Source organism: Engraulis encrasicolus, chromosome 7, assembly GCF_034702125.1.
Source record: "Engraulis encrasicolus isolate BLACKSEA-1 chromosome 7, IST_EnEncr_1.0, whole genome shotgun sequence".
Classification (NCBI taxonomy): domain Eukaryota; kingdom Metazoa; phylum Chordata; class Actinopteri; order Clupeiformes; family Engraulidae; genus Engraulis; species Engraulis encrasicolus.
In genome coordinates this window covers 7,021,737-7,036,736 of record NC_085863.1, presented here as the reverse complement: position 1 = coordinate 7,036,736, position 15,000 = coordinate 7,021,737, and the positions used below count along the sequence as shown (strand labels likewise).

General features: G+C 46.7%; 1 protein-coding gene across 1 annotated transcript in view; it reads left to right on the top strand.

The window, feature by feature from the left end:
- The window catches only part of mogat2 (monoacylglycerol O-acyltransferase 2), a 38,853-nt gene that overhangs the window by 22,597 nt on the left and 1,256 nt on the right, over nucleotides 1-15,000 (top strand). The window contains exons 3-5 of the mRNA XM_063202752.1: nucleotides 10,473-10,677; nucleotides 11,685-11,859; nucleotides 13,922-14,121. Of these exons, the coding sequence (XP_063058822.1) occupies nucleotides 10,473-10,677; nucleotides 11,685-11,859; nucleotides 13,922-14,121 (580 nt within the window). The remainder of the gene's footprint in view (nucleotides 1-10,472; nucleotides 10,678-11,684; nucleotides 11,860-13,921; nucleotides 14,122-15,000) is intronic.

Below are 15,000 nucleotides of genomic sequence, written 5' to 3'. Positions count from 1 at the left end.
GCTAATATGCTAATCTGTTGATGGAACATATGCCAGTCTTAAAGATCAAGTTATTTAATGGTTTCATTACTTTTGCAAAATCGTATTAAGTAACTCATGTTATTGAACACCTCTGTCTTTCTCAGTGGTAAAACCTAAAATGTACAGTAGGGCAGTGGTTCCCAACCTATGGGCCGGGGCCCACTGGTGTGCCCTGAAGGTATTCCAAGTGGGCCTTGAAATAATTTTCCAAAAATAATAATCATATTTTGGTGTGTGTTGTTGTTGATATATTTGAGTTTTATTCTTAATTGGGTCAGAGGTGGGCCCCGAACATTTTTGACAATTTTGAGTGGGCCCCAAGTTGAAAAAGGTTGGGAACCACTGCAGTAGGGGAATGCTGATCTTCTAAAAAAAAAGTCATGTTGATCAGTTGCTACAGGAACGGTCCGGATTATGGACCAAAGTATCCTTAGGCTGAAAATCAGCACATATGTGGTTACTGTAACTTCACATTACACTGGCGCCTGTTATGTTTTTTTTAACCTGACATCACACAGATAGACATTGATGTGCTTGGATTTGCTCATCCACAGGAGTGTTGAAATAGGGAGGCAACATGAAGTGGGATTGAGTCACCAGGGCCTCACATATCGATGGCCAACAGGTAGATTTTTGTTTACAGAATAGTGTCTTACTGCAGATGGGCCTGTCAACGGGCCTGTTCACTCCTTGCTGGAAAAACTCAACTACATCATAACAATAATGCCATGACATTACTGGAAGCCGTAACATCAGATTAACCTATTGTGTCCTGGAGCGGCATATACAGTACGCTGCATTCAGGCTCTTGAGATTTGAGGGTTTTTTTTTATTAAACATGTGGGTATGTTAAAGCTGAATGAACATATTCCAATGCAAAATAAGAGTCCCATGTTTTAAATGCAAAATATGTCATGTTTTTATGTTCTTCAGAGGCTGAGATATTCAGGTTTTAATAGGCAGAAGGCACCTTCTCCAAAAAAGGGCCTAGGCTAAAATGGGTTGATGGGAGTGTATTGGAGCTAGGTGGAGAGGACCCTGAGTTTGGTGCTATTGTGATGGAGGTGTTTCTGGGCCACAAACCTGCCACCTTGGCACAGCACGAGACCGCTGAGCTAAAGGGACGGTCCCATAACCCAACGTTACCACACTGTATTGAGGCTTTGGGAGGGAGGTTTACTAACGTTCCACGCCACACTCTGCTAGTTGGCCTCCGTTACACTATGCCCCTGCCCAAGATCTTTTATGGCAGGGGGTTGGGGCCTGTCCCCTGCCTATATGCATGCTATGTAAGGTCCTTTATGGCAGGGGGTTGGGGTGAAAGGGTCAGTAGGCCTGGTCATTACTCGGCCCCTGGTTGGCTAGATGCTAATCTGTGTGGGAACAAGTGCCAATATTTACTGCACTCACCTCTGATGCACTAGCTAACTTCCTCTACACTAAAACCTTCTCTAATGCACTTTGTTTGGAAAAAAAAGTTAACCCTTTTTGGCTTACTGTATATACAATGCTTATCTGTTCTGCAGTTTGGGTGGAGGAGTCTACTGCTCAGTGGGCTCAGCAGGGCTGCCACTGTTCCGTGCAGGGGGTGGATGGTGTTAGCCAGGATTGATGACAATTTCGTCGACATCCTCCTGTCCCCCACCACTTCCACAGTGTCAAGGCTGCAGCCCAGGACAGAGCCAGCCTTCCTCACCAGTTTATTAAGTTTCTTTGCCTCAGCTGCTGTGATGCTGCTGCCCCAGCACACCACCCCATAAAACACAACAGAGGAGACCACAGAGTCGTAAAAGGTCCTCAGTAGGGTTTGTTGAACCCCAAAGGACCTCAGTCTCCGCAGCAGGTGGAGTCTACTCTGGCCTTTCTTGTAGAGAGCCTGAGTGCCTGTAATGTAGAGTAACCCAACACTGGGCAGTCTAATGTAGAGTAACCCAACACTGGGCAGTCTCATGTAGAGTAACCCAACAGCACTGGGCAGTCTAATGTAGAGTAACCCAACAGCACTGGGCAGTCTAATGTAGAGTAACCCAACAGCACTGGGCAGTCTAATGTAGAGTAACCCAACACTGGGCAGTCTAATGTAGAGTAACCCAACACTGGGCAGTCTTATAAACTGTAACCCAAAGTCTAATGTAGAGTAGCGCAACACTGGGCAGTGTAATGTAGAGTAACCCAACACTGGGTAGTCTAATGTAGAGTAACCCAACACTGGGCAGTCTAATGTAGAGTAACCCAGGGCTGTACAGTAACCCAGCGCTGCGCAGTCTTATGTTGAGTAACCCAGTACTGGGCAGTCTTATAAACAGTAACCCAACACTGGGCAGTCTAATGTAGAGTAACCCAACACTGGGCAGTCTAATGTAGAGTAACCCAACACTGGGCAGTCTAATGTACAGTAACCCAACACTGGGCAGTCTTATAAACAGTAACCCAACACTGGGCAGTCTTATAAACAGTAACCCAACACTGGGCAGTCTTATAAACAGTAACCCAGGGCTGCTCAGTCTTCTGTACAGTAACCCAGTGCTGCTCTCTCCAGCGTAATCCAGTGCTGCTCCAAACAACCTGTTTGTTTTCATCTGCGCTACACATTGGCCTCCACCCTGCTCAGCCTTGAACTAGGCCTGCTAATCTGTTGTACAACACACACACACACACACCCGCGCGCGTACACACACACACGCACATGCACACACGCACACACACACACACACACACACACACACACACACACACACACACACACACACCAGTGACGTGCACTGGGATTTATGGCTGGTGAGGCAACTTTTTCAATATCAGATTTTCAAATAAATAATTGCCAAATAGGCCTACCGACAAGTTCCATATGTCATAGCAGCTTTCTTAACATAAGGTAGGCCTACATATTTTGACATAAGCTTACTGCATTTCCGCAGAGAAAATGCTATTAGATCTCTCTCACACACACACACACACACACACACACACACACACACACACACACACACACACACACACACACACAGAGGATTCAAACAGTGGTCTCACATAAACCACACATCACCAATGTGGACAGCAGAGGAGAGGAGAGTAGTGGAGAGGAGAGGAGAGGAGAGAAGAGGAGAGGAGAGGAGAGAAGGGGAGGGGAGAGGAGAGGAGAGGAGGAGAGAAGAGGAGAGAGGAGATGAGAGGGGAGGAGAAGAGAGAGGAGAAGAGAGAGGAGAAGAGATGAGAGGAGAAAGGAGGAGGAGTGGAGAGGAGCTCAAGGAGAGGAGAGGGAGAGGAGAAGAGAGAAGAGGAGAGGAGATGGGAAAAGAGAGGACAGGATAGGAGATGGGAAAAGAGAGGAGAGGAGAGGAGATGAGAGGAAAGGAGAGAAGAGAGGAGAGGGGGGAGTGGAAAGGAGAGGAAAGGAGATGGGAAAAGAGAGGACAGGATAGGAGATGGGAAAAGAGAGGAAGAGGGGGGGGAGAGGAGAGGAGCTAGAAGAGAGGAGAGGGGGAGTGCAGGAGAGGAGAGGAGAGGCAAAGGGAGAGGAGGGGAGAGGAGAGGAGGTGAGGGGAGAGTAGATGTGGGACAAAGGTGTGGCAGGAAGCGAATGTCAACGTAAACAGATATTACACGCTTCGATATGGTCACCAAATATTTTGGGACTGTCATTTCTGTTATGCCTACACCTTGGAATTAAATCAGAGTCTTGTAGTTACACGGGTATATTTGATTTACCTCAACGGTACCCTGTACTCAACTTTACAAACAGTTACCGGGCACATGAGAATCCGGTGCCCATCACAAGAGCTACCACACTGGACAGAATCACGGCGGATTCCCTTTCTCCCCACGGGTCTCACAAACACAGGCTTCACACACATAGGATATTGGTCTTACCTGAACGCGTGCATCAGGTCCATGCGCCGCTCTTTTCCTTCACTTGCGTTGTGCATGCTAACGTTACTTTAGCCGGTGCTGTTCATCCAAAGCCCCAAACGTCGCCCCAAACGTCCAAAGCAATTTGGCATTGAATATGAGTAGCCGCGAGGATTTGTGTTTCGTGAGGCTCCTTAGTCCTTAGTAAATTGTTAAGTCGTAAAATCCCATGCGAATGGTCTTCCACACATTCTCGCCGGTTGCAAACAAGACACAGGGGAAACAACAAATATTTTCTGCAGTGTTGTACCACTCACTTTGAAATGATCGGGTAGTTATTCTGACCGGTCACCTGAGTAGCAAACCCTTCAGCTCTGTCGGTCCTCCATTCTTTATCACATATTTTCCCCTTGGAAATCCAACTTTGAGAATGCTCTTAGTTTCGTTATGAAATCCACTTGTAGCAGTCAAAGTTAACAAGCTAGCCAACAACACCGAGTGATTGTATTGTGAACTTCAGATTCGCTATGACGTAACTGTCCAGCAAGACTCAACACCAGAAGGAGTCTGCGGCCAGGCTACAGCTCGCCTCACCATTGTATCTTTCAGTGGGCGTTATGCCAAAGCGTCCAGAGTAAAGAAATGATAATCACACGTAGAAAATATTTTAAAAATATCAGGAAATGAGGGCACACCATACATACTTCTATTAAGTGTATAAAAACGTTTAATACAATATTACCAGGTTGCATTCACAGAACGAGCAACATGGCGCATGCGCGCAAACTTGTTAACGAGGGATTGCGCAATCCGGGGTGAGGCCAGTTCAGAGTTGCCCCAAATTCAGCGTATTCGGAGCAATTTGACATGAAATGGGCAAATATTACGATTTTGGCCACGGAAATGGTTGAAAATGAGTGCAACTGTTTAAATACTGCTCAAATGGTAGTTATGGTGTAGATGCTCGAAAACAATAGCTGTTATTGTTACTATTATTCACATTAACTGCATCTCATCATTCTCATCAGGAGCTGGTGAGGCCGTGCCTCCCCTGCCGTATTGGAGTGCACGTGCCTGACACACACGCACACACACGTACACACACACAGACACACACACAGACACACACACACACACACACACACACACACACACACACACACACACACACACACACACACACACACACGCACACGCACACACACACACACACACAGCACAACAGCAACCCCTGGACTGCTTTGTTTTCAATCCTGTTTGTGTGCTGCAAAGCAACCTTTGGCAGCAGCGGCCTGTTAGGTTTATCTCCCCCCCGTGTTGTGTTGTGCCGAGGAGAGTACCAGGAGGAGGAGAGTAGAGGAGATAGGTCAGGCAAAGGTCAGGCAAAGGTGTCTGTGCCAGTGTTGTTGTTGTTGTACTGTAGTTTATCTCCCCCCTGTGTTGTAAGTAGGAGAGTACTAGGAGGAGTAGAGTAGAGTAGAGGGTAAGGCAAAGGCGTCAGTGTTGTTGTTGTTGTTGTACTGTAGTAAGTACTGTAGGGTTTTTTGGTGTTGGTGAAGAGTTTATCTCCCCCCTGTGTTGTGCAGAGTACTAGGAGTAGAGTAGAGTAGAGGGTCAGGCAAAGGTGTCTACTGTGTTGTTGTTGTTGTAGTAAGTAGGGGAGTACTATGAGGAGTAGATAGGTCAGGCAAATGTGTCTACTGTGCTAGTGTTGTTGTAAGTAGAGGAGTACTAGGAGGAGTAGAGTAGAGGGCCAGGCAAAGGTCTCTACTGTTCTAGTGTTGTTGTTGTAGTAAGTATGGGAGTACCAGGAGGAGTAGATAGGGCAGGCAAAGGTTTCTACTGTGCTAGTGTTGTTGTTGTAGTAAGTAGGATAGTACTATGAGGAGTAGAGGGTCAGACAAAGGTGTCTACTGTGTTGTTGTTGTTGTAGTAAGTAGGGGAGTACCAGGAGGAGTAGATAGGTCAGGCCAAGGTGTCTACTGTCCTAGTGTTGTTGTTGTTGTTGTTGTTGTTGTAGTAAGTAGGGGAGTACTATGAGGAGTAGAGTAGATAGGTCAGGATACGGAGTAGATAGGTCAGGCAAAGGTCTCTACTGTTCTAGTGTTGTTGTTGTTGTTGTTGTTGTTGTTGTAGTAAGTAGGGGAGTACTATGAGGAGTAGAGTAGATAGGTCAGGATACGGAGTAGATAGGTCAGGCAAATGTGTCTACTGTGCTAGTGTTGTTGTAAGTAGAGGAGTACTAGGAGGAGTAGAGTAGAGTAGATAGGTCAGGATACGGAGTAGATAGGGGCTATGGGCACCTAACATTACCAGGTTTCGGTCTGCCTAAATGGGCGTGTCATAATACTCCTAGCATTGAATAGAACAGTCCTTAGGTCTGGAACAATAGGAAAAGTTGGAGGGCTACGGCGTTTTTAGTTGGTAGTCCGAAGGTGCTCTTTGGTCAAAAAATAGGATGCAAAAGAAACGAAGTATCCAAGGCACTCTTCCCAAAAAAGTTAAAATAGCTTTATTAAATGGCTAAATCATTGTAGAAAAGTTAAAAACGCCAACATGTTTCGGCCAAGGAGTGGCCTTCATCAGGAGAGTCAATACTGAAGCGTCACTGGCGCAGGTAACAAAAGAAAAGTTTGACAGGGGTTTGACGGGTGATTGACAGGTAGGCGGAAATTGGTCATGACGCACCGCCTCCTCGTCGTCCTAAAAAAAACACACACAACTAGGAGAGAAAAAGTGAAAGAATGAAAATGAAACAAAATCATCAATACAGTATTCATGAAATAGTATAAAACAGGGGGTTCCCCTATATCAAGTCAAGATTACAACGCAGTGTAATAGCTATAGAAAAGGCATCATCTCAAATGAATCATTCAGTCCAGGAGTTGACGTGGCATTTAATTTATATATCCACCTATTCTCTTTCTGATTCAATATTTTTTGTCTGTCCCCTCTCCTAGGGGTAGAAGGGACACAGTCAATGCCCATAGCACTGAATTTAACCGTTTTGTTATTGTGGGTCTCCACAAAGTGCCTTGTCATAGCATATTCGCAGTTACCAACCCGTGCCGCATATTTATGTTCAGAAAGGCGGTCCTGGAAGCGTCTCTTAGTGCGCCCCACGTAAAAAGCCTCACATAATCCACATTGCAGAATGTAAATCACATGGGTGCTCTTACAATTTATAAAGTGCCTGGTAGGATATGTAGCAAGAGTGACAGGGTGGGTAAAGCCTTTTGTCTTGGAGACAATGTCGCAAACATTACAATGTCCACATTTAAAAGTGCCATTGGGCACCGTGGGTAACCATGTACTTTTTTCTTTTGCCGGCGTATAACTTCTCACCAGTATGTCCCTCAATGTAGGGGCTCTCCTATACGTGAAAATAGGTCGTTCATCAAATATATTTTGCAAGGAAGTATCGCATTTCAACATATCCCAATTAGATTTAATCGCATTGACTATAGACGGCGCATTGGTACTATAGCGCGTCGAAAAGAATACCCTATCCTGTTTAGCAGGTGCGGGTTTACGTGTCAATAAAGAGCTACGTTCGATGGAGTTGGCTCTCTCCAGCGCCATATTCAAGGTATTAGATGAGTAGCCGCGCTGAACAAAACGACCATACATTTCTTTACTTTTTAAGTCATAGTCACGTGAGTCATCACAAATTCGTCGTAATCTTTGGAACTGCCCGAAAGGGATGTTCTTAATTAATGAGGGGGGGTGAAAACTTTTCGCATGTAAGACAGTATTCTTGTGAGCCTCTTTTCTAAAAATACTTGTGTGTAGGTAGCCATCCTCATCTTTATAAATTTCAAGGTCCAAAAAGTTTATCTTTTCTTTACTGTAGTCTAAAGACAATTTGATATTCTGGTTGGCCGCATTCAGGTAACTATGAAAAGCCAGTAGTTCATTTTCATTACCATCCCACCATAAGATGACGTCATCAATATAACGGGCCCACCATCTGATCTTATCTTTAAAGATGTTGTCATTAGTTAAGACAACATCTTCCTCCCACTTCCCCATGAACAATCCCGCATACTATGGGCTAAAACACGACACCATTGCGCAGCCTTTAATTTGCTTAAAAAGTTGGTCCTGAAACAAAAAAATGTTATTGTTCAATGTCCAGTCTGTTAACTTGACCAAGAAGTCAGTGGGAGGGCTGTGTGGGAGTGGGCGTCTGTCGAGAAAGTGTCTTAAAGCAGCGAGCCCTTGCTCGTGATCAATGTTCGTGTAAAGCGCCTCGACATCCATGGTCACCAGAAGCGCATCTGGACCAATAAAGTTATGGTCCCTTATTTGGCATAGAACATCAGTGGTGTCCTGTATGTATGCTGGTAGTGATGGTAGAAGTGGTTTAATAAAAAAGTCCACATACTTGGAAATGGGTTCCATCAGTGTATCATTCCCTGAGATCACTGGTCTTCCCGGTGGGTTTGTCATACTCTTGTGCACCTTAGGGAGGAGGTAGAACGCTGCCATCCGTGGGTGGGGTTTAAAAAGAAAATCCAGTTCCTGCGTGGAGATCAACTCGTTATCTTTTGCCTGGAGAAGTATTTCGTGGAGGTCCTTCACTAAAGTCTCCGTTGGGTTACTCTTCAAAGGAACATAAAAAGCAGTGTCCCCCAACTGTCTCTGGGCCTCTCCAATGTATTGGTCGTATCTCAACACAACCAGAGCACCACCCTTGTCCGCTTTCCTAATAATAATGTCCTTATTATCTGTCAATTCTTTTAAAGCAGCTCGCTCTTCCACAGTCCTTAGGTCTGCCTTGGTCTGCCTAAAGGGGGATCCCCCCCTGCAATAATAGAACCAGGAAACAATGGGCCAATGGAACCTCTCTCTCTCTACTCTCTACTCTCTCTGGGGTCAGGCAAAGGTGTCTACTGTGCTAGTGTTGTTGTTGTTAGTAGTAAGTAGGATAGTACCAGGAGGAGTAGAGGAGATAGGTCAGGATACGGAGTAGAGTTTATCTCCCCCCTGTGTTGTGCAGAGTACTAGGAGTAGGAGATAAAGAGGCAAAGGTGTCTAGTGTGCTAGTGTTGTTGTAGTAAGTATGGGAGTACCAGGAGGAGTAGATAGGGCAGGCAAAGGTTTCTACTGTGCTAGTGTTGTTGTTGTAGTAAGTAGGATAGTACTATGAGGAGTAGAGGGTCAGGCAAAGGTGTCTACTGTGTTGTTGTTGTTGTAGTAAGTAGGGGAGTACTATGAGGAGTAGAGTAGATAGGTCAGGCCAAGGTGTCTACTGTCCTAGTGTTGTTGTTGTTGTTGTTGTTGTTGTAGTAAGTAGGGGAGTACTATGAGGAGTAGAGTAGATAGGTCAGGATACGGAGTAGATAGGTCAGGCAAATGTGTCTACTGTGCTAGTGTTGTTGTTGTTGTTGTTGTTGTTGTAGTAAGTAGGGGAGTACTATGAGGAGTAGAGTAGATAGGTCAGGATACGGAGTAGATAGGTCAGGCAAATGTGTCTACTGTGCTAGTGTTGTTGTTGTTGTTGTTGTTGTTGTAGTAAGTAGGGGAGTACTATGAGGAGTAGAGTAGATAGGTCAGGATACGGAGTAGATAGGTCAGCAAAGGTCTCTACTGTTCTAGTGTTGTTGTTGTTGTTGTTGTTGTTGTAAGTAGGGTATTTTTTGGTATTTTTGGTATTTTTGGTGTTGGTGAAGAGTTTCGTTGCAATACAGCAGGCCTGGATTTTTTGTTTTTGTTTTTGTAATATTTTTAGGGAATTTTATGCCTTTATTTGATAGGACAGTCTGAGATGGTGACAGGAAGAGAGTGGGACAGAGAGACGGGGTGGGATCGGGAAATGACTCCGGGTGGACTCGAACCGGGGTCCCCATGGGCATGCAAGCCCAAATGTTGGGGGCTTAGCGCTGCTGCGCCACAGCGCCCCCTAGAAGTAGGAATACTCTTAGAGGTGTAATTACAACACTAGTGTACTGGGGTACTGGTGTTGTAAATACATCTCTAAGTACTTCTACTTCATGTAGCCTCTTACTGCAGATGGGGTCGCCAGCAGGCCTATTCACTATTTACTGAAAATACTCAACTACATCATAACGACATTGCTTTGACAGCACTGAGATCCTTAAGTAACAGATTAAGACATAGCCATTACAATCTTGGTGACAGTAAGGTTATAACATAGTTGCTGCTCTGTTCATGTGTGGTCTATTTCAGCTGGTGAAGACTGCAGATCTGGACCCACATCAGAACTGCATCATTGGCTTCCACCCCCTGTCCTAACATCTGAGTCCCATGTCCTGTGTTTCAGCCCTCATAGGCGTCCTGCATATTTCTAACAGTACTTCTAGTACTTCTGATTTTTTATATATGTATATATATATATATATATTTTTTTTTTTAATGGGCTTTTTGGGCCTTTATTTCCGATAGGACAGTGAAGGTGTGACAGGAAGTGAGTGTGGAGAGAGATGGGGGTAGGGTTGGGAAATGACCCCGGCCGGACTCGAACCGGGGTCCCCCAAGGGCATGCAAGCCCAGGTGTGGGGGGCTTAGCGCGCTGCGCCACAGCGCCCCCCCAGTACTTCTAACTTTATAGAACTCTGTTCATGTGTCTTCTATTTCAGCTGGTGAAGACTGCAGACCTGGACCCTCGTCAGAACTACATCATTGGTTTCCACCCGCATGGCATCCTGGTGGCGGGGGCCTTCATTAACTTCTGCACGGGGGCCACGGGTTTCGCGGCCCTCTTCCCCGGCCTCAGCCCCTATCTACTCATGCTGCCCCTGTGGTTCAGGGCGCCTTTCTTCAGGGACTACATCATGTGTGGAGGTGATGCATGCATGTAGACACACACACCCATTACACACACACACATGCACACACACACACCCACACGCCTGCCAGACGCACACACACACACACACGCACGCACGTACGTGCAAGTGCGCGCACGCATACACACACACACACACACACACACACACACACACACACACACACACACACACACACACACACACACACACACACACACACACACACACACACACACACACACACACCCTGTGCTTACTGCACCCTTCAGGGCTCTAAATGAATTGTTTTCATCACCAGCCAAAATGGCTTGTAAATGTTAATCTTACTAGCCAAACACACACTCATTAATGGGTCAAAGTGGCTAGTAAGTCGTTTTTTTCATCCAGTCAAAATTGAAATTTCACCAGCATTTGGCCAGATGGCTGGTGTTAATTTAGAGCCCTGCCTCCCTTACTTTACAAACACACACACGTGCATGCACACGCACACACACATTAACCTACAGTATTTTGTCCTAATACACATGCACCCACACATACACACACACACACACACACAGAGACACATACACACACACACACACACACACACACACACACACACACACACAAACACACAATTATTGTCCTAGTAGACAGAGAAAGGAAGAGGAAGAGGATGATTATCATGCTTCTTCACTGACCAACATGTTTGTGTGTGTGTGTGTGTGTGTGTGTGTGTGTGTGTGTGTGTGTGTGTGTGTGTGTGTGTGTGTGTGTGTGTGTGTGTGTGTGTGTGTGTAAGTGTCTGTGTGTGTGTGTGTGTGTGTGTGTGTGTGTGTGTGTGTGTGTGTGTGTGTGTGTGTGTGTGTGTGTGTGTGTGTGTGCGCAAGCACGTGTGTCTGTGTCCGACCGTGCCTGTGTGTCCGTGTGTGCATGCGTATGTCTGTGTGTGTGTGTGTGTGTGCGCGTGCGTGTGTGTGTGCGTGTGTGTGTCTGTGTGTGTCCGTCTTGGTGCGTGTGTGTGTGTGTGTGTTGCAGGCCTGATCCCCTCGGATAAGGGCAGTGCCAGCTACCTGCTCCAGAGGAAAGGGGGTGGGAACGCGGTGGTCATCGCGGTGGGCGGAGCTCCTGAAGCCCTGGACGCCAGACCGGGCGCCTACTGTGTCCTTCTAGCCAATAGGAAGGGCTTTGTCAAGCTGGCAATGGAACACGGGTACGAAGCTAACACACACACACACACACACATACACACACACACACACACACACACACACACACACACACACACACACACACACACACACACACACACACACACACACACACACACACACACACACACACACGTCAAGCTGGCAATGGAACACGGGTAAGAAGTAAATACACACACACACACACACACACACACACAGACACACACAGACACACACACACACACACACACACACACACACACACACACACACACACACACACACACACACACACACACACACACACACACACACACATGTCAAGCTGGCAATGGAACATGGGTAAGAAGCTAACACACACACACACACACACACACACACACACAGACACACACGTCAAGCTGGCAATGGAACACGGGTAAGAAGTAAATACACACACACACACACACACACACACACACACACACACACACACACACACATGCGCGCGCACACACACACACACACACACGCACCCACCACACACAAACATACACACGCACACACACACACACACACACACACACACACACACACACACACACACACACACGTCAAGCTGGCAATGGAATATGGGTAAGAAGTAAACACACACACACACACACACACACACACACACACACACACACACACACACACACACACACACACACACACACACGTCAAGCTGGCAATGGAACACGGGTAAGAAGCTACAGAGTTTTACCAGAGATTCTTTAAGTATATAGAGATATGCCAATGTAATAGGTTGCTATGGGCACCTAACATGACCAAATTCCGGTCTGCCTAAAGGGGCGTGTCATAATACTCCTACATTGAATAGAACAGTCCTTAGGTCTGCCTAGGTCTGCCTACAGGGGGATTCCCCCCCCCCTCCCCCTTGCAATAATAGAACCCGGAAACAATGGGCCAATGGAACCTCTCTCTCTCTACTCTCTCTGGTTTTACAGAGAAAAAGCACTCACATCCGTTTAAAAAAGATAAGGTGCAGGACTAGCAAAGTCACATGAAAATGAAAGTAAAGTCCCCAAACTCCCGTTTCTCTTGCTTTTTTACTTTTCTTACTTACTATAGAAGAGATATAGTGACATCACAATGTCTGATGAAGTGAATAGATAAAAGAAATAGTAGACTTGTAGCCCAAAGGTTGCCGGTTCGACTCCCAGCACGCCAGGTTGGTGTGAACAGTGCCGTTGTACTTGTTTGGTATTATCACCCAGTGAGCAGACGGAACGTCTTCTGATTGGCTGAGCAGGTGTCCTTTATTTCCCCGGTAGCAGGACACCTGGGCGTCTAAGTTGCTTCTTTCCTAACTTTCTGGCGAAGTGCCGTTACTAATTCTATCACATCTTGTTGTCTAGTCAAGACCACGTCGTTAGTTCTATCGCCTCTGGTTGTCTAGTCAAGACCCCGTCGTTAATTCTATCGCATCTGGTTGTCAAGTCAAAAACCCAGTCGTCAATTCTATCGCATTTGGTTGTCAAGTCACCCCAACATTCTGCGCGCGTCCTTACATGCCTCCGATAGAGGCGCGTCTCACTAGATTAGGAAGTGGTGCCCATAGCAATGTACCAAGTGCAGTGGTTAATCTACTTTCGAACAAAGTCTTAGATCAGCGCCGCACTATGGCTCTCTGTAATGTCATAGCAATGTTGTTATGATGTAGTTAAGCATTTTCAGCAAGTGAATAGGGTCGCCGGCGACCCCAGCTGCAGTAAGAGGCTACTAAATTATTTCTTAAATGCTGGTAACTGGGTGATAAGCGGAATAGCGGCCTTCGAGGTGTCCCGATATCAAGGGAAAATGGACTTGGCGAAGCTGCGCCGTCGGGCTGTTAGAACACTCCGCCTCGTCCATTATTTCCCTTGACATCGGGATTCGGGACACCTCGTGGGCCGCTATTCCATACATAACTCTTGTGTTCCCAGTGGGCACCTGGTGCCGGTGTACTCGTTTGGTAATGTGTGTGTGTGTGTGTGTGTGTGTGTGTGTGTGTGTGTGTCTGCGTGTGTGCGCGTGTGTGTGTGTGTGTGTTATCCCCAGTGCGCACCTGGTGCCGGTGTACTCGTTTGGTGAGAACGAGGTGTTCGACCAGGTGGAGAACCCTAAAGGCGGCTGGCTGCGGAGCATTCAGGACAAACTGCAAAGCATCATGGGTATCTCGCTGCCCCTGTTCCACGCACGCGGCGTCTTCCAGTACAGCTTTGGACTGATGCCCTACAGGAGACCCATCAACACTGTTGGTGAGTTGGAGCATCATATACACACACGCACGCACGCAAGCACACACACACACATGCCCTACAGGAGACCCATCAACACTGTTGGTGAGTTGGAGCATCATATACACACACGCACGCACGCAAGCACACACACACACACACACACACACACACACACACACACACACACACACACACACACACACACACACACACACACACACACACACGCGCGCGCGCATGCACGTGCACACACGCAAGCACACACACACACACACACGCATGCACGCGCACACACGCAAGCACACACACACACACACACACACTCGTGCCCTACAGGAGACCCATCAACACTGTTGGTGAGTGAAGCATTACATACACACGCAGGGAGTGCGTGAGTGCTTGTGTGTGTGTGTGTGTGTGTGTGTGTGTGTGTGTGTGTGTGTGTGTGTGTGTGTGTGTGTGTGTGTGTGTGTGTGTGTGTGTGTGTGTGTGTGTGTGTGCGTGCTTGCATGTGTCTGTGTCTATAGATTTGCACACACTCACATCTTTCTATTTTGAGCCAGATTGTTTGCTCATATCTCTCTCTGTATTGCACTGTATTGCGAAAAAAACAAGTGTCACACAGGTCAGACAGTAGCCGTAGATGCCAGAGGCAATGGCGGTGGCAGCGGCTGTACTGTGCGTGAACCAAACGTGACCAAGTCATTGACCAAGGAGGTCACTGGTTCACCTGACACCCTGCCATCTCTCAGGCCCTGGGAAAAAGTAGACAAAATTTCCAAATCAGGGGTGAGTTTCTCAAAAGGGAAGTTGTTAGCCAGTTAGCAACTTCGGTAGTTGCCAATGGGAAAATGCATTGAAAGCAACGAAGTAGCTAATGTAGTAAGCAACTTTGGT